Consider the following 24,506-nt stretch of genomic DNA (forward strand, 5'->3'; position numbering starts at 1 on the left):
TAAATCAAAATGTGTGTTGAATCTTATTTAAGGTAAGATAAGATAATATATTCCTTTATTGTCCACACATGGGGAAATTTCGTTGTCGCAACGCAGGTAGATACAGAGGAAAAGGACAGATAACTTAGGAAGTTATATGTTACAGGTGTTGCAATGGAATACAATGGCAATTCTCTACACACATCGACACAAATGGTCTTGTGTTCCTATTTCCCAGTGTTGTTACTTATTATATTGTGCACCATTTACATCAGGAACTCCATAGTCCTGGACTTTGTTATGGCCTCTCACATACTGTATGTTATTCCCTGTACAAACTGCATCATATGTAGCCCCTTGTACTGGTGAGTCATCTGCTGTAGGCCAGGTGTTTGTTTTATATTGTACCTTCAATTTGTTATGAATATTTATATCTTTCAGACATTTCTATGGTAAGGATTATATGCATTCTTTTATTTTTCTAATCTCTTTCATTGTGAAATAAACTGGCAAGAGATTTCAATGCCTTAAACTACTGTATGTAATTAAAGATTACATTACAAAAAAATTGTATGTCATTAAATATTTAATTTCTAATGCCTTGAATGTTTTAATAAAAATGTCAGTTTTTATTCAAACGTTTTCTTTCTTGAGGGACTGCCTTGATTGTTAGCTCACACTCTCACTGGATATTTTTAGCACACGCTGGAAGATATTTTAAAAATGGGGATTTTCATCTTGGTGCAAACCTCACCACTAGAGGGCAGGAAACCTTACGTAATCTTTGCAGGAAAAAAACACTAAATACACAGTTCCATCTAATTTTTATTAACAGGATACTCAGTTATTAATAGGATACTCAGTTAACAAATATAACATTTGTTGGACAAATAAAAATACAATATGTTACACAATTAACATCGACACTAACATAATTTAAGGAAGGACAAAGTTGGAAGTTGATTGGGTGTTTCTACTGCAAATACCGGTACTCCTGAACCTCACAGGTTTATTTCACTTTTGATCAGAGTACTTCAGAAGATACAGTAAAGTGATGTAGCTTTGTCAACCTATTTAAGTTCACCAGAGTCAGCAATAGCAACTTTAGCTTTAGGAGTGCCACTTTTTGTCCCATGCTTCTCCATTGCCTTGACAACATCAATTCCCTCTACAACACTGCCAAAAACCACATGCTTTCCATTCAGCCTGCAAAACAGATCCAGACTTTAGTACGGTACAGGGTAAAGCAAAGCTTTTGAATGACAAGTTGTCAAAATTAAATAAATGAGCGTACCAGTCAGTGGAGGCAGTGCAGATGAAGAATTGTGATCCATTGGTGTTGGGCCCTGCGTTGGCCATGGACAAGCAGCCCATGCCTGTGTGCTTTAGCTGGAAATTCTCATCAGCAAACTTCTCTCCATAAATGGACTTGCCTCCAGTACCGTTATGGTTGGTGAAGTCTCCACCCTGAAAACAACTTGGTGTAAGAAGCAGGGAAATATGTGTTGAATAAGTGATATGCATAGAAACAGCTGACATACCTGGCACATAAATTTAGGGATGATGCGGTGGAATGAGGAGCCCTTAAAGCCAAATCCTTTTTCACCAGTGCAAAGCGCACGGAAATTTTCTGTAAAGTAAATAATTAATAGTCAAAACCCAGACGAGAATTTATTTTGGTCAACAAGTAAACTATACTGAAGAGAGCAAGAGGAAGAGCTTGTGTTGAATGCTGTGCAGAGACATGTAGGCCATAATGCACTCTGAATAAATGAGGTCAGAGCTAACAAAGGCAATGTAGGACAAAACCACTCTCATCAGAGCAATGCTGGACCCTGTCTTTTTCACCTTAATTTAATGTAAGCCTAAAGTGAATATTGGCTTGATCACTGTCCAGCACTGTCAATAAGGGATACACGTACAATACTTGCAGGGTGGGTATGGTTTTGCAGTTGGGGAGTTTCTTTTTGGATTTTTCATGTAAAAATCGACATTTTATTTGATTATAAATGTTCTTTTTGTGTCTTACCTGCAGTCTTAGGAACTACATCAGCTCGCAGCTGAAATACAAAACATTCATGAGAATAGTCCAGTAGCCTGGTTGATCATACCACATTCAGCATCAACACAAACATAATTTCTGCTCATCAAAAGCCTCTCCCTGATGAACGCATGGCAGAGGCCCTACTTCAGCTGCCATGGGCGTTCCCGGTAAAGCAATAACACACCTACTGAATCTTTTAGATTAAGATATTTAATCCTACCCCACTCAAATAGCTCCTTTAACCTCAGTAAAACAAACCATAGGGATTCATATCGTTTTAGCTATGAAGGTGAGCATATTTCTCTTACCTCCATTACAATCCTGCCCGCGTTGGAGCCATCAATTGTAATGTCAAAATAAACTCGAGGAGTTCCCATTTTTACAGATATGTTTGAGATTAAAAGAGATTGTTATATCTCCGACAACGCGAGGAGTCCGCTCCAGCCAAGTCTTTATAAATGTGTCCCTTTGGGCCCGTGAAGCCAGTGATTCAAACCACCAATGAACGTGTGCGCAGCCTCACAACCTCCTGTCTGGACCACAGTTTGGACCAATAGGAAACAAACCGGGGCGGGTCTTAACCAGCTCCGCTTGACAAGATGCTTAGAGCTGTGAGAGGCTTGAATCCAGACCATAGACTCTGTACCATCCAGACCATAGATTCTGTACCATCCAGACCATAGATTTTGTACCATCCAGACCATAGACTCTGTACCATCCAGACCATAGACTCTGTACCATCCAGACCATAGACTCTGTACCATCCAGACCATAGATTCTGTACCATCCAGACCATAGATTTTGTACCATCCAGACCATAGACTCTGTACCATCCAGACCATAGACTCTGTACCATCCAGACCATAGACTCTGTACCATCCAGACCATAGACTCTGTACCATCCAGACCATAGACTCTGTACCATCCAGACCATAGATTCTGTACCATCCAGACCATAGATTTTGTACCATCCAGACCATAGACTCTGTACCATCCAGACCATAGACTCTGTACCATCCAGACCATAGACTCTGTACCATCCAGACCATAGACTCTGTATCATCCAGACCATAGACTCTGTATCATCCAGACCATAGACTCTGTATCATCCAGACCATAGACTCTGTACCATCCAGACCATAGACTCTGTACCATCCAGACCATAGACTCTGTATCATCCACACCATAGACTCTGTATCATCCAGACCATAGACTCTGTACCATCCACACCATAGACTCTGTACCATCCAGACCATCGACTCTGTATCATCCAGACCATAGACTCTGTATCATCCAGACCATCGACTCTGTATCATCCAGACCATAGACTCTGTACCATCCAGACCATAGACTCTGTACCATCCAGACCATAGACTCTGTACCATCCAGACCATAGACTCTGTACCATCCAGACCATAGACTCTGTACCATCCAGACCATAGACTCTGTATCATCCAGACCAAAGACTGTGTGTGATCCAGACCATAGAGTAAGTCTAATTATAAATCAATCTAGAGAAATGAGAAATCAAACACATTGTTTTATTTTAAATATTATGAGATAAAGGTAAGAAAAGAATATGAGGGTGGAGGAAATATTATTTAACATTCAAATAAATTGGTTTATTTTATTTTTTTTAGGAAAGATAAATAAAAGTACAATGACAAATATTATTTTAGAATATTAAAATTATGTAAATAAAAAAAATCATATTAAAAGATATTTCAGAAAATTTGTAATCAAATATGACCAATTCCCAACACAACCAATTCTTGCTTTATTGTCAAAAGACATTTATTGCTGCCTTCTCAAGGCAATCTTGGACCCCATGGGGTTCAGTCCAAATGTTGTTTGTAGAAAAAATCAAATGCATTAAATATTGTCAGATGATCATTTGCATGACATACAATTTGTATGAAGTCAGATGTCTACCAATACTTTACAGTGCAAATAATAATTCATTATCAAATGAATTGAGATTTTCAATGAATATAATCTTTTGTTGCACACGTTCTCTAATGAAAACATTTGATATACATAACATAAACCCGTGCCATGAGGGGTTATACATGTGAAATCTAATAACAAATAGAACACAGCTTCCAATGGCAGAAAATGCCACAACACAACAGCTGTACCAAATGTTACATTAAGCTTGAAGCTTGAAACAGAAAGTCTTTTACAGTGCAGATGGATGCTGTAAACTACCTCCGTGAGGTTAGAAAAATATGGTCATACAAACACATTTAAGCACTTATGTTCTCAGATGGCATTCAACCATATTCAACACATTTGGGAATTTTGTGTAGGTTTTCTTATTAATAATATTCTAAGGTTTCACACTCAAATAAAAGGTAAAAACACAATTCCTCCTGCATGTGCTATAGTTTATTCTGCTGGTTTGAATTGTCAGTGCTTACTGCATCATTGACTGTAAAAATGACACAAGATTCTCAATGAAAATGAACGAAACAGTCAATGGATATAAAACACCAAACATATGTACAAACAGTGCATGCTCATAAATCTACACTGCACACACAGAGTCTCAGGTAGTGTGTGTGCTCTGGGGCCAGCTGTGGGTTGTGCAGTCAGTTGTTCTCAAACAGAGACAGAAGGTCATCACTGCTGTTGTTTGGAAGGTCCGGAGGGCCCAAGTAGGACAGCAGTTCATCTGGGTTAGTCAGTTCTGGAAGAAACTTTATTTGAGAGACATAAAACTGTTTACTATTGTCTCGAAGTCAAAGTTGAGTTAATTTGTTATACATACAAATTATTTATGCACTCACATCAAGAGTATGGTCTGCTGCATCTCCAGCAGGTGTGACTGGGCCTCCCAGCCCGAAAGAGCCCTCATTCTGTAGTCGCGTGTTCTGGGTATTAGTGGTCCGCTGGGGCAGAGGGCTGCCTGTGTCAGCATGGCCCTGGTTACCATGGGGACCAGAGCTGTGCAGGATGTTGTGAGAGAGTTCAATACGACCAGCATGAGGACCCTGACAAGGTGAAAGGATAAGTCCTTATAAAAAGAGAACTCATACAAATATATATTTTTTTTAAATCTTGGGTTGTAAAATGTAATAACTTAGTTGTATGTGTTTTATTTTGTTAAGAGGCCACACACCAGACGTGCATGACATAAGATAGACACTTTGAAGCATCTGCATGTGACGGGAGCTTTTAACTGCGCATGACTGTCAAATAATACATTTCAGTCAATTCTGTCTCCTTCAGCTTCAGTTAAAGACTCTCCAGAGGCCTTTTGAAGCAGAAGGACTCGACAGTGAGCGCTATACACAGTTCTACAAACTGTTCATAAATGTACCTGAACACAAGCTCTGGTAAAATATAAGACATTATTTGATGTCTGTCTTCTATATTTAGGCAACAGCCTCATAAAACAGGAATGTTTAATAAGTTGCATATTAGGGTACCTCTAGTTGCTTTGCTGTCGTGACCATTGGTTTATGCTTATTGCATGAACAATATAAATTAGAAGCGTGCATGGTGTGTCTCAGTGTGGTGGACAAAACTCTTCTTACTGGTTCAGATTGATAAGAGAGCGATGATGGTGGTCCTGAACTTGAATATTCTCCTAGAGTTGGGGTTCCAGGTGTGTTGGGGAAGTCTGTGAATCCAAATTGGTTGGTAAATCCATGGCTCGCTGAAGCATCAAAACAATACAAATAACTCCAAGCTAACAGAAACAACATTATTATGTAACAGTTTTCAGTGCACTTTGAAGTAAATGTGAATCCAGCTGTGTGATAATGTCAAGCATTAATAGAGCTTACACTTTATACAGAAATACTTAATCTGAAAAAGAGGGCCAATATGGAAACTAAATATTTGAATTGCGTGTATTATTTAAATCAAGTTCATGTATATAAATATGCAGATTATACACAATGGAAAATACATTACAAAACACCTACACCACAGGCTGTGCATTTATGCAGAATCATCTAATACATTTGCAGTTCTTACCTGGCCTGCTGAAGTCAGGAGTGGTCCTGCCCCCTGCTGTGAGTATCTGGTATGGAGAGGAAGCAGGTCCTAGAGCAGCGATCATTTCCATCACATTAGGCAGAACCATGTGGCTGGGGCTGACTGTGCGGCAGCGCTTCAGCACAGGCCCATCAGGCTCCTCTTTTATGTGGAGGTCTGGTTTTACAGGAACAGGTCTCCAACCACACACCGGGTCTATGGTGATCTCCTCATAGTCCGAACTGAGCAAAAAGTAAGAGCAAGAGAAACAATTATTGCATTATATAGTAGTTTAAAGATGCAACATAGGATTTAAACAGCTTACAAAAGTTTACAGTTTGTTATAATTAAACTGCACATGCACTCACCACTAGAGCTGCATTTTCTAATTTTCTCACTAATTCCATGCAGTTTGAAGCTTTAAGTGTCATCTAGAGCCACAGTGTAAATTATTTGATTTTCCTAAAGTAACTGTATTCTCAAAACCACCAAATGCTCAAAATGAGTATTCTGTATACATATTTTTGGTAAATGGATTTAGTTACTTTCCAACACTGAAGATATCAAATAAGAAAATGTTTCTCTCAACACTCACTTTTGGATGTACACAAGTATTCCAAGCATGTATTGGTCCACCTCAAGTCCTTCCAGCAACGCTGTTTTACTGTCATCACAAAGCAAAATTGGATGTATGTACAATAAACAGCAAATGTAATGTAAATTGCTATATATTTGTTCATGTACATACTTGCATACAGGACATCTCCAAGTCCCTCTTTCACAATTTAATTGCAAATATGATTCTAAGTCAAAACACTAGATTAAAAAAAATAAAAATAATAATAAATAAATTGTTTAAGAAAAAATAATAAGAACACATAGATGTTTTTATAAATTGCAGGTTACCTGTATGTGCCTGCAGTCATGGCCTCTTGCTGGAAGCTGGATTCTTCTGAATGTAATTGGACATTTCAAAGACACTTTAATAGCTGTTTGCTCAACTCCATCTTCCCCATTCAGACCGGGAGTACCAGGAATAGTCCCAGAAGTGAAATTTCTTTTGACTGGAAAAACAAATTACCAGTAAATAGAACTTAGAAATCATAGTCAAAGAAGTAAATAGTTTGGCTTCACATGGTGCCATTTATACTGCTAATTGTTTAAGTTGAGGGAAAGTGAGAACTTTATGATCATATTGTCATATTATTTCTGTAATAATAATAATAATAATAATAATAATAATAATAATAATAATGTAACACTCGGCCTATCCACTTGAAAGTTAAGGTATGCTTTTTTGTTCCTGTAAAGTTTGTCAAGTCAAAATGTAGTGGTTTTGTTCAATCATAAAATTATCATTTGAAAGGACTTTTGGCCACAATATTGATATGGCAAGTTTGTCAAGTTTCAAAGAATAACCTGGTTCAACATTTGTGGATTTTTTTTTTTTTTTTGGGGGGGGGGGATAATTTATTCACCTTATTGCTTCAGTAGAATCTACAGATTGTGTTCATGACCTTGTAGAATGTCATAATTTCAGTAGGTCAGACACAAGCTTATATAACCCAGTGCTTCTCAAGCTATGACAACAGTCATTAGCATGGCAATTATCAATTATCTATTTTATTCTTTTATCGGGGAAACGCTCTCAAAGGACCTGCAATTAAGGAAGTAGTGAGGCAACTGAAACCCATGAACATGAAGCATTTCCTATTCCTGAAAGAAATAACAAATATTGAACCACAGTATCGTTATTTCAGGAGAATTGGGTCCACAAACTGTAATCTTGTAAGTAATGTTCTTTCAACTGACAACAGTCAATTGCTTTTGAATGAATGAGGCTGCAATCACATCCTAGAATTTAATGTTGTCATAATCACAGATGGAAGGCTACGAATATAACTCAAATTCCACTGTTTTTGAAAGAAATATAAAAATGTATCATCATTATTTCCATTTTGACTTAAAGTCCTCTCAACTGACAACAAACGTGTCTTTGGGGTGGAATAATGGCACCACTTTGTTTATTTATACTGACATAGGTGTTGAAATGTGTGTTTTTGTTAGGATACGCCCAGTAAATATCAGTTAGTTAATTAGATACAAACCAAGACAGAAAATCTGTATTTCATTATCAATATTATTGTTATTATTTGTTTAACGGCAAATCTCTAATTCTAACCTGACAAAAAGCTCAGTTTGAAACTATAGGCATTAGTTATTATGTCACGTGAACCCAACCTATTAAAGATTCAGAGAAACCATGAGCTTACTTTTAGCAATGCAGTGCTCAGCTGGCAAAAGCCTCTTTTTCATCAGACCTTGTAGGACAGATCTGACGGACGGCCGGTGGACAAGTTGTAGCACAAACAAATGGGACTAAAATTCAAAAGAAGAATATAATAACATTAACAAAAATAATAATAATAATATGCATTAATATGAATGCCAAATATTGCATAGTGGTTGAGAGATACTTACACAGCAACAGGCTGTAACAGTGATCTGTACGGTGTTGCGTCCAGGCTGGCACACCTGTTTAAGGTACAAGGGCTTGTGGGAGGTTTTATTGTCCCCTCTTTCAATGGATAAAGGTGTGGCATTCACACTGACCTTAAGTAAGGGCAAAACAATAATATTGTATTCAAAACATGAGATGCAAAACGCATTTCTGTAAGATTTAAGACGAGGCTTCAATACATACTTGAACAGATGCTGGCCAATTAGTGTTCATTTGTCTGTCCTCATGATGATAGCATTTAAACTGTAACTCCAAGTCTGGTCTGAGGGGGGCAATAGAACACAACTTCGTGAAACCAAGAGTGGTTAGGAAACCTTACAATTTATACTGTTTACATTTACATCATACATTACATTATTATGTCGCAAATATGTTCTGAAAACACATGCACTCATTACCTCAGCATGAGTGTTTTGTAGACAGAGTCTCGAAGCTGAAAAGCATGATTACTGACAGCAAGGTTGTGCTCCAGTCTGAAAGGATCCAACACTATACCATCTCGAACAGGAAAGGTCAAACGGAGGTCATCACTGGGGTTACCTAAAAATAATCTTTTGTCATGGGATCCTTCTTGATAGTCACATTGGTTCAATACAACAGTATTCTTTACCTGTAGAGAGCTGTTGTGGTGTGATGTTGGGTTTAGTGTCTTGGGGTAGGTAAGGGGGTTTTGTATCCTGGCCTGGAGAAAGATATGATGGCATTGTGGTCCCTGGTGTCATTGGTGGAGTAGGATTCCCACCCATAGGTGAATTGGGATACCCTGGCATCACTCCACCCCGACTTGGCTATGATATGTCAATGGACTGTTTTAACGTTCAACTTTTATAAATTCAAATGCTTTAGACATATAGTAGTTAAATAAAACAAATGATTTACCCCGTTTACTGCAGCCTGTGTGAAAGCATTATATGCTCCTGTTCCTCCCTGTGGATGGCTTCCTTGGCCATTGAGAGGCTCAGGCTGCAAAATGCCAACAAATCAATAAGCTCAATTTTAAGCCTGAAAGGATAATAACTCATATTTGAATAAATGTGTAAACCTTGTAATACTGCTGAGGATTTGGTTGGACAGCTCCTGGGGGAAACTGTCCTGGGTTTAGCGATGCAGGGTTATACTGTCCTAGATGGGGTAAGCGACTGGATGGATAAGACGGGGAGGGGGCACGTCGCTGCTGAGGCCCAGACGGATACTGTAAAGGCTGGTTAGGGTACGACATTCCCCCAGAACCATACTGCTGCACTGTAAAACCCTGAAAAAGAAGGGCTTGAGATTGATTTGTGTCACAGGTAAAATTCCATACAGAAATAGGAAATGGAGTAGTTGCTTGAAAAGAACAATACTTAGAAGTGAAGGATACAGACCTCTGAAAAAGGCCTTTTGAGCCCTTGCTGTGAATAGTTTCCATGTGGGGGCATTTTCTGCATCTGTGCATGATGGGAGGGGTATAAACCCCCAATGGATGGAGAGTGACCATGTCTGTTTGGACCCATCCCACCAGGATTCATCCCAGGAGGACCACGGGGCCCGGAATGAGATAGGAACTGGGTGCTGTAAGAGGATGCTCCACCCATCTGAAAAGAAAAAAATATGAGCGTAGGGGCAACAGCAAAATTCTACAAGGTATTTTATTCAACAGCAGAGCGCCGAGTTTAAATAATTAGATATGTTTTGTCTTATAAATTTTTTTTTTTTTTTTTAAATCCTAAATCATTTAAAAAACAAAAAAATATATAAACTCTGCTCCCCTGGTACTTTCACAACAAGCTCATAATCCAAATTCTTTGCAGTTAATTGGAAGCGTGTGTCATGAAGCTGTGTCAACAACAGAAAAGCAGCATTCCGCACCTCCCACAATGGTTGTTACATGTTCCAAGGGAGATATAAAATGAAGCCAATGGGGACATCTCTTGATATAATTTGACTTTAACCAGACTGTACCTGGCCATAGCTCAGCTCTTGATTCTGTTTTTCTTGAATGGCTGCAACAGTGGCTGTAGCAGTGGCAGTTGCAGTGGCAGCAGCAGCCGCTACTGCTGCTGCAGCCGCCTGCGTGAAGTCTGAAGGAGGACGTGCTCCTAATCCAGGTCCTCCGCCGTTTCCAGAATAACTGTGTGGATGGCAAGATTGAAAATGAGCAGAAGATGAGCCTGATGAGGCTTTTTGTATGAAAGCTTTACTCACAAACTAAAGCATACCTTCCGGCGTAGGCTGGAGGGTTGTATGTTGAACTTGGGCGCCCGTACATAATCGGTTGGCCGTAGCCTTTAGAGATGGCATCGTTGTAGGACGGCTGACCCATAAACTGTGAGCTCATGCCACCACCCATACCCGGGCTACCACCAGGCATCATGTGACCGTGACCACTGGAGTTTTCACCTGGACCCATATGTGCACCAAGTACCTAAAGAATGAAACCATGACAGTTTTCAGCGCACGTGTCGAGCCTAATTAATTTATGGAAAAACATTACCAGTAATTATTTTAGGATTGTCAACTAACACATTTGCAACAAAAAAATCCCAAGCTACGGGTCATGTGTTACCTGGCCGCGTGTGGGATTGGTCACGCCCCACACTGTAGTTACTACAGAGAGAGATCCTGGGTGCTGATTGGTGCTTGGTTGCCAGGACACTGGGTCATGCAGGAATTGGCTGTCACTGCTGCAAATTATGATAAAGCCAAGTTATTGTAATGTTTCAGGAGCTGTATGAGAAGATGCTAGCACATTCTATCCTCAGACCATTGTTAACAGTAGGAACGTGATGTTTAGTCCTATTTCTTGATGCTTTAAGCTAATATTTAATCTTATGACAAGTGGAATTGTTGTTGAGAGTCACAAGAAATCACAGAATTTATATTTTCGATATTTTTCATTGCAAAACATTTGTTTATTATTGATACCCCTTGAATAATTATATATTAAGGTATGTATATTAAGGTTTCGGCACTACATCTGTAAATTTAACTGTACATTTTGTGTATAAACTAGTCTATTTTTATCTTATTAGTAAACTGTTTCATTTTTTTTTATTTTTAATGCATGCCTAATTTGATCTGATATATCTTGCTTTTATTATTGTTGATTTTTGTATGTTGCACCGAATCACCAAAGAAAGTTCGTAGCCTGTGAATTTTGTTCAATGACAATGGCAATAAACCTTTTCTGATTCTGAATCTGGATACAAACAGTTTTTGTCATTTCTGTGTTTTTGTTTACCATAAATAATATGACAACAAGTGCAATTATAGTTGATATATTGTCAGAACCAAACAGTGGACAGTTGTTAAATTATTTATATTGTTAAAAATCAAATAGGTATAAAAATGGGTGTGTTCTGTGAGTCCACAGTCACTTCAGAACAAGAAGATCCTGGGTTCAACTCCTGGGCAGCATGGGCCTTTCTGTGTGGAGTCTGTGTCTATGTAGGTTTCCTGGCTTCCACTACCACTTAAAAATGTACAATGGTGTGCTAGTGTATGAATGAATGAAAGTGTGTTGTGAGAGTGAATGCAGGACAAGGCCCATAGCCAATAATCCAGCGTGTTTACAGCATGTGTATCATGTATGTTCATTAACATGCACTGACTGGGCCAAAAATAAATGAGTAATAAGCATATTTGTTATGTCAGACTTCAGGCACATAGGTCATCTATAGCGCAAATGGTTCACCTGAGGACAGCCAGTAATAAAACATGTGCAAAAACATGTGTGAGCATACCTTTGTAGAGTGGGAGGCAGGGTGGGTTTCATGGAGTTGAGGTGGTTCATCTGATGAATGGTGGGATCATCAGATGGCCCCTTGTGCGTTAAGAAGCAGCCCTGAGAATAAGAGCAAAGGTAGACACACAAAAGTGGTTAAAGCCAATTACCTGCACTGCACATTTTGTCATCCGCAGATCCCACATGCTTGCATGTACACCGTCTGTACAGCACCCTCCCACTCAGTGCCACTAACTTTAATCTGTGTGTGTGTGTGTGTGTGTGTGTGTGCCTGTGTGGACTGCGCACATCAAAATGTTAGCCTATCAGTGACTGCTGTAGCTCTGATACCTCTCAAAAGAGGGGGAGGGGTGCTGTAATCTAAATTTAGCTCTGATTTCAAAAGGAATTTAAGAGAACAGAGATGTGAAGAGAAAGACTCTTCTCCCAGCTGATGACTAACAGTCAAAGCATCAGTTTGGCTTTCAAACAATTTATAATGTGATTTTAGACTAACACTAACCCTGTTTTTTGTTTTCAAATCGGTTTTATTATGTTTATGCATGTGCAATTTGTACAACTTATTTCATCCCATGTTTACCAGTTTTTATCTAAAGATCTTGCACAATAAAGGATGGATGTAATGTCAGGTATTGCACCTGTTTTCAGTCCCAACAAAATCCTTTGCCACATGCCAGGGCATCCAGACATTGCAATGTCCAGTCCAATAACAAATTAAGAGTACATAGCAAATGAAACATGTCTCATCAAAGAGTTATGCACACTCTGGTGCTAAAGTTGAGTGATTTCTGTGTGACTGCTGCAATATGTTTCCTAGGGCTCCAGCTCTCAGACCTGTTAGACACATCTGACACACTGTCACTTTACTCTTCTCATTCCTTGGCTGCATTTACATTAGCCTACATCAGCAAATGCCATGACACCCAAAACATCAGACTTGTCTATAAGAACCAAAGGGAAGTTTTATCATTCATGTTTTCTCTTTTCAAAATAAACATATGTTGTAAAATAATAACATAACAGTTGTGAGTAAAACAATAAACACAAGTAACATTTAAGGATTTTCTTCACAGTGTGCTTTAGATACAAATATAATGTATGCAGGACAGGAGTACACTCATAAACAAAGAGCATCAACATCTATAGCCTTTATAAATGAGGTCGATTATTAGTCTCACGTGTGCATATGAAGACATGTTCTCAAAAGCGTGTGTTATAAACAAATACAATTAATGAAACAACATGCCATAGGTCTTAGTCAAAATCTAAAGCCTCAAAAGATCTTTCATATTCTACCTCCACACCTTACGTATTTCCGTTACTTCAAAACAACAACAAACTAAACATGCAGCAGCAGCAGCAGCAGCAGAACAAAGCAGCTGGGCGCAAAGACGGAGTGAAAGACTTTAAATGCAAGTGTGGCCAATTCATGAAAACACAGCACACTCACCATCAGGGTCCAGGGCATGAACGCATGAGGTGTGTCTCAATAATGTGCACACTGCATTGTGGCGGAGGATAGCATTTGAACCCTGCAAACATGTAAAATGGTGTATGATACCACCTGGTTCCACATCTGAGTTGCATTGTGATGCAGCGGTGGTCGTGCTGTGGAGCGGCTTTTGACGTGCTGCTGCGCCGCTGGCACCAGTGGCCACAGCTCCATGCGTCTTTACGCCGCTGACTTAAACAACGCTCGCCTCTTAACAGTTTGTAGCCTAATGAGTTGTACGCTTCTATCGCCAGCCCTGATGCAGGTAAATGTGACCTTACCTCAGGCTCGTGCTGACAGACGACGTGCCCACTTGACGATGAAACCCCTTCAGCTCCACGACATCAGCCGCTTGCGTCGTATCCGCGCCGCCGCCGGGACACAACAGAGCTGCTTCACCGAGAGTCCAGAGACAGCTGGTCGCATTGCCCTATAACGCTCACCTGCACACTGGGCTGATCAGTCAGGTCTATTCAGCTAAGTAGTCTCTAATAGTCTAACATTTAGCAGCACAAGATAATCGACGTTCTGCCAGGGCTTATAAAATTGGGCTAAATAAATGACTTTTCAAGTCTGTGGTCTAAAAGCAGGGCAGCAGTTCATTGGCAGCTCGTAACCTGACAGCCCAATGTACCTTCCTGATTGCACAATGCCGCTATAATATATTCATGAGATCACAGGGCTAATGTCTCCCAAAGAGAAAGGAATTTTCCTGTCCCTCCTCCAAGTCAAGCGCGGACAGAGAGGACCAGCATTTAGCGGGAGACTGACGTCACTTGTAGGCTAATTGATTAAAGCTATCTGTGATCAATGGTTTCATGCTGTGTTTTGCACTTCAGGACCAACGCGCTTGACAGTGAGTGCGCACCCTTAACATCTCCATCCTGTCAAATGCTGCATGCCCTGCCAAACACGTGCCTTTAAATCCAGAGGGCGTCTGTCACGGAGAACATGCAGTGTTTTAACAGTCATTAAAGGTGTCTGAAATATGCTGCCAGAGGGCAGTGCAGCTCTCAGAATAAAAAGTCCAACCTGCCTGTGTTTTTCAGACCTCTGTTGCCCTGGAAACAGGTACTGAGATTTCCCATTTCTTCCTTTTTCTCTACACTATCACTGCTCACCCCTCCCACCCCTCTCCTGCTGCTTCCTCCCCCACGACCTGCCGCATAGTAACACGCACGCACACACACGCACGCACACACACGCACGCACGCACGCACACACACAGAGCGCGCGTGTGCACACACACACACACACACACACACACACACATCACACATCACACATCACACATCACACACAATTCAGTCGACTGCAGTCATTTTACAATGTCACAGGACAACCACAGCTCTGTTCTGCTCACCACCATAGTACTCATCTGAGATTACACTTAACTGTGCATTCTCCATATTAGCACCAGCAGAGTGCAACAATCTGACCTCATCTCTGCTGGAAAAAAGAGTGAGGATGGGTAGGGCCAAGAAGACAAAGAGGAAACCACAGACTAGTGGAAATAAAAGCAATAACTGCTGAGCACTCTTTGTAATAACACATGCGAGTCATATGTGTTCAGTTGACTGATTCAATTAAAACTCGTGTACAACAGACCCATTACATTATTAAACATATGGATGAACATAGTGCACACTTCATTTTGTGAATGCTACTCAGAATCAAAATCAGAAAGGGTTTGTTGCCATTGTCAATGAACATATTTCACAAACATAGGAGCTTGTCTTGGTGATTCGTTGCTGCCTGACACCTGAGTCTACACAAACATCTCATCTTCAGGCCTTTTAAAGTCATTTTATTTAGTTTCAGCTGCATTCTCTGCGCGTTCCTTTGTAGTGACTCTTTGGCAGGAGCAGAGCATTCCTGGGAAATGGCTGACCCAGAATAACACAGAGAGATGCAGGGTGGCTGAGTGAGGTCCTCCACCCTGTTCTTGCTCCTGCACACACAAAGCCCTGTTTCTAACACCACGCTGCTACGGACTGTCATGCTGATGCAGATACAAACTGTAATCATGTCACTCTACATTCGTGTCTTTATCTCTGAATTTGGGCTCATCTGTTAAATGCAAATGAAAACGACCTGTCTAATGTTAAGCAGCCACCTAGAGCGTCAACAACTTACTGTGTGAATGTGTCTGACAGATGTAAGCAACAGGAGGCGGTGGAGAAAGACTTTTTTACAGATAGATCTACATCGTATTTATCGATTACTAACTGATGGAAGGATTTCTTTTATGCACTGGATCTTTGTGGAGGACAAAATTACAGGACAATTCAAATATTGGTGGCTATCAGATTGTAGAAGATGCAGATAACATCATATTTTGCCCTGAACAATCCCAAAGGTAAATTCACAAACGCTGAACCTGATCAGTTCTTTTAGTGAGCCAAGAAGCAAGTTCACCAAAGCAAGTTCCTATGTTTGTGAATTTGTTTAATTAACAATGACAATACACTTTTTCTGATTCTGAGAACTCACTCGATTTCCACAACAATCCAGTTTTAACGATCTTAATTTTAGCATGCCCTGTATATAAATATAAATAAATATGTTACTATTCAGATATAGCTTGTTTTCATCTGAAATAGCAAATAAATAGAAGGCAATTCAAAGGTGATATCAAATCCTTTTCTATGATGAAACAAATTTCCCATTTGCCTGATTGTTATGAATTTGAAGAGCACTGCTGCCCCCATGCGTTACATCCCAGTATTGACTGTACCTGAGCATGGGAATCTCTCACGTTAGTGACATTATTAAGACTTTTTAAAAATAGGTCAAAGCTGCACTATTATATTAGTTAGACACTGTGCTGAGCATGGTTCTGCTACTTTGTTTGTTGTAATTTTATTGTGAATTAAATTTGCGTCATCCTGTACAACATGTTGGCAACCCCGGTTGTTTTAAATAGCGCCAATCATCCTTTAAATAATCAGGAATTGATAATTATTTTATTGAAACTTTCCTACCTATACTTGCACCAGGATTTGTCATTATTGTGGTCTTAATGACGATTAAAGTGCCTCTGTTAAGATAAATATATTTAGAATTTTGCTAAAAAATACCAGAATAACAGAATAGCACATTTTTTAGGTTTATGATTTCACTGTTTGTAATTGATGACACCGCACTAATTACCCAGCAAACACACTGTGCAAAAATCTGATATCACAATTATCATTTTCTACAGATTTTACGACATTTTCTCCTCAAACACCTGCTTGATTGGTGTAAAATTAGAATCTATCCCTACAACAGGTATAAATACACCAAATATAGTCAACATTTTTAAAATTGTAAAAACCTGTCACACGCCAATATTACAAGACAATATTGACACCGACCACAAGGACCCGACAAAGTACCATTTTGATGTGCCACGGCTGCTGCTGATGCTGCTGACTGAGGAGTTTTAAACAAACTAGTTTTTAACCAGTTTTAACACAGTCCTTCAGCTACAACAGTTATACTTCGAAAGGAATGGGTTCAAACAGTTGACAATAGTTTTATTAGTTTAAAAATCAATAATGCCTTTCAAAACATGCGCTGTACATACCGGTAATCTCCTATCACTTAATTAACCCTACATAGTTAGACTAATGTAATATGATGGTAAACTCACATTTACAACAATGCGATATTACAAATAATCTATGAAAAACTTGCTTAACTCAGTGGATTCTACAGAAACTTACTGAAAGTCTCTCCACGCTCACACTTTTTCACATTCAACTGTTTAATAAAGCTCACAGAAAATTCCCGAAGATGTAAATCTCAAAACAAGAATGTAATTTACATTCATGCGTAATTATGCTACTACATTCAAGTAACAAGTGATTGTGCGGATGAAAAGAATCACAGTAGCTTATGTTGATAAATATTCAGAACTTTGGTCACTGTACGTGGTGAAGTTACAGCTCGAAGGCTGTGTCCAGGAGACGCTGCAGCTCCATGAGGTGAGTCTTTTTGTTTCCTGTCGCCGGTGCAGCCGCAGACTCACGGCCAGCATACCTGTACCACAGAAACAAATACAGATATTTCCATTCACCCACTACCTGCTCTTAACTGTGTCTTTGAGGTAAAAAAAAAGCACAACAAACCAAACAGGACGGCTCCTGTTGATGGTGGTGCGGATGCGCGGTTTGACATAATCGTAGAAGCCCTGGTTCTTGTGTTCCTCTTGGCACCACATTAGGTCTGCGTTTGGAAACCGCTCCGTCTCATTTTTCACCAGGTCAAAAGGAAATGGTGACAACTATAATCCACAAAAAATAATTATTATTATTATATGTAATGATTGAACTATATCCGTCAGAGAGAAGGATTTACCTGTTCAATGCGGACAACTGCTACATCACTATCCAAGCCTCTGTTTGTACGCTCACGGGTCAATTCATAGTAAACTTTTCCCGTGCAAAAAATGACTCTTCTGACATGTTTAGGATTGGCTGATGCAGGGCCATTGTCTGGGATTAGTCGCTTGAAGCCGGTGCCTTTAAACACAAATTACAGTTTAAATGACCAAAAAGAAAAACACATTTGTATCAAAAGGATGCAGGTGATTTATCTTAATCACTGTTTATTATTCTCAGAACTTGCCTGGAAGCATGTCATCAAAACTAGACTTAGCCTCTAGGTGGCGCAACAGAGACTTGGGAGTAAACACAATGAGCTAGAAAAAAGGGCAAGTTTAGTTTCTTGTATGTATCACGTGAAAAGAGTGACATTTCTGAGTTTCTCACAGGCTTCCTGAAAGGCAGCAGGATCTGACGGCGGAGAACATGAAAGTAGTTCGCCGGGTTGGAGCAGTAAACAACAATCCAATTACAGTCATACAACTGACGCATTGAGAAATCCTCGGTCAGTTTCTGCAAAAAGGATATATTGTTAGTGTTGTTAGTGGAAATTCTTCAGTTCTTCTGTTAATATGAATTAAAAACAACACTAATGCTTTCTAAAATGTTACTGACTTACAGGAAATACGTCACGATCATCATTGCACATCTGCAAAAATCTCTCTGGGCGAGCAGAAGAGTGCTCAGGGCCCTGAAAGAAACGCACACATGACTGAAGAAAGCCAAAGATCTGACACATAGTTACGTTGTTTCCTGATACGCACCATTCCTTCCATTCCATGAGGCAGGAGCAGTACAATGCCATTCTGCCGGACCCACTTGGCCTGTCCTGAGCTGATAAACTGGTCGATAATGCACTGTGCAGTGTTGTTGAAGTCACCAAACTGGGCTTCCCACAGAATCAGAGCATTGGGACTGGCCATTGCAAATCCTAATTCAAAGCCTGTCCAGGGTAATTTGATTCAGGGTGAGTTCACACCAAACAGACCACCAGAGAGTGACAGATGATGCAAGTGTGTCCACATCATTTTCAATCAGTCAGTAGAGGTGGGCAATACAACAAAGTGTAGACAATATGGGGAATGTTATTTTAAACATATACAAAATCTAAATATTTGTAGTAAAAAAGCTGATGGCGAACACTGAAAACAAATTAAAAAAGGTATGTCGCAAACTTTCACATACAATTTTAGGGTGATATTTCTGAACTTTTGTGATTGTCTCTAGGACATTTCACATTTCTCTGATAATGAATCTTTAACTAAAAATATGTTTAAAGACATGTTTTAACACGTTTCTTTTGGATTGCCAGAATATTGTTATCGAGATATAACCCTTACTAAGCTCAAAGCCAGTTCTGCACCACATCTGTCGTCGATGTTATGACTGCAAAGCTTTATTAAACTTGCTATAAAAAGTACAACTAAGTCATTTGGGACACAACAAAAATTGGTCTCACAGCTGCACTGGGCACCTGGGGTTTGGTTGTAAGTACCTGAATTATGTAACATGTGAATTTAGTTTTATGTGATTATATTTACCTAATACGCCATATTCGGACAAGGAGCTGTTGCAGACCGTGTAGGGTGCTTGATTGGCCGAGATGTAGTTCATTGGGATACAGATCCTTTTATCCACATTCTGATCATGAAGAACATGATGCCGATGACTAGGGATGAGACCCAAACTTATCACATTTCTGCCAAAAATCTGTACGTTAAAACATCTGGCATTTTTGTTTTACCTGAAAGTTCCCCTTTCCGCATCTTGTCCACTAAGACGTACATGAATGCCGTCTTTGAGCAGAGAACCAAAGGCCATATATTCCCCTAGAGCCCAGTCACAGAGTCGTTGGTTCACCATATTGGCACGGCCCTTTAAGATGCGAGAGAGCCCTAAAAGAAACGCCAAACTAGTTTAGTGAGTCTGGGTGACCTAGATAAACAAGCAGGTGTAAACTTCTACCTCCATGTATAGTAAAGTCTTTCTCTGGGACAGAAGCTGCAATGTTTCCAATGTGCTGCAGTTCCTCTTCAGTAATGCCTGTGTGTGGACGGCTCATGTTCTTGGGCTGACCATCAAGAGTGAAAAAATCTGCAATTAGATCAAAACATCACTACACAATACAAACACGTGAGGGATGCTTTCTGAGCTACGAGCTAATGGTGGCATAAGATTACCAGGCCACGGTGAGTCTAACCAGTGTTTAGGGTGGAGGATTTTCTCATCTTTGGCGCGGGCATATGCATCTTCACAGATTTTATCATATTTGGCCACTTCCTCCTAGATAGGCAAAAAAGAATACATTATTTGTGCATTGGTTTTTAGTGAAGTAAATTAATATGAAATAAATTAAATATTTTTCATGAAAATAAGCCATACACACATGTTGCATACCTCATATTTTTGTGCAGACACAACTCCTTGTCCAATGAGTTTTTGTGCAAACTTCTGGAGGACGCCTTTCTGATTTTTGATGCGTTTGTACATTAGTGGTTGGGTAAACATAGGCTCATCGATTTCATTATGTCCATTGCGCCTGTAACACACCTGATTGCACACAGTTTTCGACATGACTTACAGAAGATATTTGGTTTCCTGATAATAGTAAAACTGTTCACAATGAGATGGTCTATATTTAGAAATGTGTACTGAATAAAAAGTCTGAGCTGCTTTGTGGAAACAGTTACGAGAGGAGCGGTAACGCACCAGGTCCACGACCACGTCTTTATGGAAAGTGTTTCTCCACTCAGCTGCCACTTTACACACATAAATCACGGCTTCAGGGTCGTCTGCGTTCACATGGAAGATGGGAGCATTGACCACTCGGGCCACGTCTGTCGGGTAAGGAGAGGATCGAGCCATTCGGGGGTCTGTGGTGAAGCCGATCTGCAGAGAACAGAAAATCACTCTTAAATAAGTTTGAATTAAAAAGCTACTGTTGTTAGGTATTGTAACGTGCAAGCTGTACCTGGTTGTTGACGACCACATGAATTGTCCCATGAGTGGTGTATGAGGGCAGGTCCGACAAATGAAATGTCTCATAAACAATACCTTGGCCAGCAAATGCGGCATCTCCATGAAGAAGTAAAGACATCACCTGCGATGGTTGAACACATAGTTCACCCTTAAGAACTAGTCTGCACCTGCATACGATTTGTTAAGAGGACGTGACGTGCCTACCCTTTTGCCCTCTGTGTCCCCACTATAGAACTGCTCAGCCTTGGTCTTCCCCTGCACCACTGGATCCACTGCCTCCAGGTGAGAGGGGTTTGCCACCAGAGACAGAGTAATATACTTATCACTGACCCGGTTCATCCGTTTGTGATACATGCCTAAGTGGTATTTTACGTCACCAGAACCCTGAAGGTAAAAACAGGAAACAAATGTGTTTGGTCATTCTTACATCTTTGTGTTTAGGCCTGTTTGTAATATGCAAAACCCTTTAAATCCAGTTTCAAACCTCATCTGCTGCCTCTAATTTGGAGTCAAACTGGCAGAAGATTTGCTCCAACTCCTTCCTAATAACGTTAGCCAATACATTTAATCTTCCTCTAAAACATAACACAAAAAAGCATTGTTTACAAGACAAGAGACAAAATCCCCCCTGAACATGTTGAGTACCTGTGCGGCATTCCCATAATCACACTCTCCACGCCTCTCTGACTTGACATATCGATAATTGTTTTCAGAGCTGGGATTAGAGACTCACAACCTTCTAAACCAAAACGTTTCTCTGAAGACCATTTCCTCTGAGAGAACTCTTCAAATCTGTGACCATTGCAACAACATTGCAGTTTTAGAGGTAATGGTTTTAGCTCCGAAAATATATTTAAAAATATAATTGACCTCTAATGTAACTAATGTACAACATAAGGAAGCACCTGGTGGATCGGATCATCCTTCCCAGGAGGGTCCTCTTTTCTGCATCACTGAACCGCATGATGTCTGGTGTTTCAAACTTTTGTCGGATCCATTGGCACTGCTCCACATCATTGATGAACATAAACTCAACCCCTATGTGCTGACAATATGCCAACTGAAAAGAGAAACAAAGGTGTGTCAGTGTGTGTTTGAACAAACACACACTTCTACAAGCTCAAAGTTTCTGTTTAACCCACCTCTAAGCGTCGTATGATCTCTCTAAGAGGAAGAGCACTTTCACCTCCTCCAATGAAAGTAGTGGTAGGAAGACGAAACACTTTGTCCAAGTCTGACTCAGCAAGCCCATAAAAGCCTGTTCAATATAATACAGCATACATAGTATTATAAAAGAAAAAACGGATACATTTCATGTTTGCAAACACAATGGAGGTTTCCTATTAGTACGGTTTGGTACACAGACCACATTAATGTTGGGACTAAACTGGGACTTAAAAAGGACTTAATGTAAACGTAACAGCGATAAGCCAGACCACAGGTCGGATAACGACATCACTTTGTCAGCAAATTACTGGACAGAGGCTGCTCGGTCTAAGAAATCTTTAGACTTTGCTCCAAACCCCTGTACTGCGATACACATAAAAACACATTGTTGTTTTCTTTGATGAGTCAGCATAAAAGCGTGATCCAGTGAAGTAATCAAAGAGTATCTGCTATCTAATCATTGCAGAACTAAAACAAAGATACCAGTAAGCCCTGTTCGACCCCAGTGGCCGACAGGCAAAGGTTGGTTCTTCCGGAATCACAAGCACCTAACATACAGCAAGTAGAGCAGACCATTCATTCCAGCACAGTAATATGTCGAATTACAATCAAAGGCGGCTTGCTTCAAAGCATTGTGTCCTAACACTGCATCGAGAGAGAACTACACGTGCTCACATTGGAGGGGGTTGAGCTGGTCGTCAGCACTGGCCTGTTCTGAAGCAGGTTCATCAAAAGCATTTGTGACAGTAAAAACAATGATGATTTTGGCTAAAAGAAACCCCGTCAAGTACAGAAGAACCTGCCGTTTTCTACTTCTACTACTTTGCAGTAAAACTCGGTCCCATCCCTCATTAGGTGACAGTAAATCGACACGAACTGAAAATAGTGACATGCTCTAAATGAAAGTCCTTGCTCCTCGTTTTCAAGTTCACTTTTGATTGCCTTTCCAGTTAAGTTAGGTAAATAATTTGTAATATCAATTGAATTGTTTGAATATCAAATGAATAATATGCATAAAAAGTAGTGTTAGTTTAGTGTATTTTGATTGAGTATTTGTTCTATCACAGCAGTTGACATCTTAGATAATATCAACAAGAGTTAAGACAATGGCTAGTATTGACAGGTAATTTAAAAGCATCATTAACACACTATTTACTTCTACTTAGCCCTGAAAGTCTTTTATATAAGAGTCTGGAGGTAAGGCAAATAAAGTGGCTTACACCAGAACACAAGTTTAATGGTTATAGGCATTGTGTGACAGCTGAGGAGATGAAGTAACTGAGTGCTTTTTTTCTTACCAACATTTTGGAAACCCACAGCACACGGGGCATCATCAAAATCTACACAACTGATCCCCAGTGGATCCAGTTTGGCAATGTGGTGACCCCGCACCTGAAAGAAACCATGAATACTACGCAAAAACGCTACTTTGCATTATACTTTGGGTTGATGCTTTTACCTGATAGGCTCGAATTAGCGTATGAACAGCTAAATGATCTGCAACAAGTTTCTTTGTATTGGCCTGAGCCTCCAACAGAGAAGGGGCACTTCCTGCACCCTGGGACATTCCATTAAGATGCAGAGGACTCTGGTAGGCCAGACCGGGTGGCACCCCAGCATTAGCATTACGGAAAAATACATCCCAGGACTGCAGAGGGGAAAAGGGGTTAGGACGATCACATTAAAATATTTACAACAGTGTAACTAGAATGAGTGTATCAGGCATTACACAACACATTTAATTGATTTGAAATTCCACTGGATGTTAATCTTTACCCAATCCCTAAATATGATAGGACAGATGTATTGTATGTTTGCAGTATTCCATAATAACTATAAAATATAGAACTATTATGCACATTATTTTTAATCACAGAAAATATGGTAACTTCCTTGTCATGAAGGTGCTGCAATATTTGCATGCATATGTACATAACCTTTAGCCTATATTTGGAATGTGTACCTTCAGAAGAGGTCTCTTCACACAAAACAAAAAAGAAAGTGAGATAAGCTGTACCTTGTGCACGTTCTTTGGATTCTCCAGCCATGCATAGTACATCTCTTCCACATAGTTGGAGCTTGTTGCATTGAGAAAGGGTTCAGAAGAGACAGAGCCAAATAAACGTCTCATAGGCTCAAACGTTCTGGGAGCCCCCCTGACCCGCAGAGGTCTGGAGTGGGTAATGCTCTGCACTGCCTGTGCAGTGGACCCAAGGCGGGCCACAGTAGTCCTTAAGCCGTACATG

At 40.0% G+C, this 24,506-nt stretch overlaps 3 protein-coding genes across 5 annotated transcripts; all 3 read right to left on the bottom strand.

Annotated features, from left to right (window-relative positions):
• Positions 1-838: 838 nt before the first annotated feature.
• On the bottom strand, positions 839-2,535 carry ppiab (peptidylprolyl isomerase Ab (cyclophilin A)). Its single transcript, XM_072454251.1, has 5 exons — positions 2,332-2,535; positions 2,009-2,039; positions 1,521-1,609; positions 1,274-1,446; positions 839-1,185 (listed from the first exon to the last, which is right to left on the bottom strand). The coding sequence occupies exons 1-5, from the start codon at positions 2,398-2,400 to the stop codon at positions 1,050-1,052; spliced, it is 498 nt and encodes a 165-aa protein (XP_072310352.1). The 5' UTR covers positions 2,401-2,535; the 3' UTR covers positions 839-1,049.
• A 1,241-nt stretch (positions 2,536-3,776) lies between these two features.
• On the bottom strand, positions 3,777-12,524 carry zmiz2 (zinc finger, MIZ-type containing 2). 3 transcript variants are annotated; one of them, XM_072454250.1, is made up of 19 exons: positions 12,251-12,524; positions 11,074-11,191; positions 10,727-10,932; positions 10,470-10,638; positions 9,893-10,102; positions 9,571-9,780; positions 9,408-9,491; positions 9,139-9,316; positions 8,927-9,068; positions 8,712-8,790; positions 8,489-8,620; positions 8,281-8,386; positions 6,914-7,071; positions 6,756-6,823; positions 6,603-6,671; positions 6,008-6,249; positions 5,563-5,684; positions 4,813-5,016; positions 3,777-4,712 (listed from the first exon to the last, which is right to left on the bottom strand). In XM_072454250.1, the coding sequence occupies exons 1-19, from the start codon at positions 12,298-12,300 to the stop codon at positions 4,707-4,709; spliced, it is 2,553 nt and encodes an 850-aa protein (XP_072310351.1). In that variant the 5' UTR covers positions 12,301-12,524; the 3' UTR covers positions 3,777-4,706. The 3 variants fall into 3 exon arrangements, with proteins under 3 accessions (XP_072310351.1, XP_072310349.1, XP_072310350.1); XM_072454248.1 differs by having other exon boundaries at positions 3,777-4,722; positions 12,251-12,522; XM_072454249.1 differs by having other exon boundaries at positions 3,777-4,722; positions 5,563-5,648; positions 12,251-12,521.
• Positions 12,525-17,527: 5,003 nt separating this feature from the next.
• ogdhb (oxoglutarate dehydrogenase b) lies at positions 17,528-24,506 on the bottom strand. Its single transcript, XM_072454317.1, has 22 exons — positions 24,278-24,506; positions 23,720-23,908; positions 23,559-23,652; positions 22,236-22,351; positions 21,999-22,153; positions 21,739-21,885; positions 21,578-21,668; positions 21,298-21,477; positions 21,086-21,214; positions 20,824-21,003; positions 20,512-20,664; positions 20,295-20,397; positions 20,080-20,208; positions 19,859-20,009; positions 19,656-19,783; positions 18,879-19,057; positions 18,734-18,805; positions 18,502-18,627; positions 18,359-18,431; positions 18,089-18,252; positions 17,860-18,014; positions 17,528-17,770 (listed from the first exon to the last, which is right to left on the bottom strand). Exons 1-22 carry the CDS (start codon positions 24,503-24,505, stop codon positions 17,671-17,673), a joined length of 3,042 nt encoding a protein of 1,013 aa, XP_072310418.1. The 5' UTR covers position 24,506; the 3' UTR covers positions 17,528-17,670.

The sequence above is a fragment of the Eucyclogobius newberryi genome, unplaced genomic scaffold, assembly GCF_026437365.1.
Source record: "Eucyclogobius newberryi isolate DKJ021-1_F unplaced genomic scaffold, fEucNew1.0.hap1 SCAF_2, whole genome shotgun sequence".
Lineage (NCBI taxonomy): Eukaryota > Metazoa > Chordata > Actinopteri > Gobiiformes > Gobiidae > Eucyclogobius > Eucyclogobius newberryi.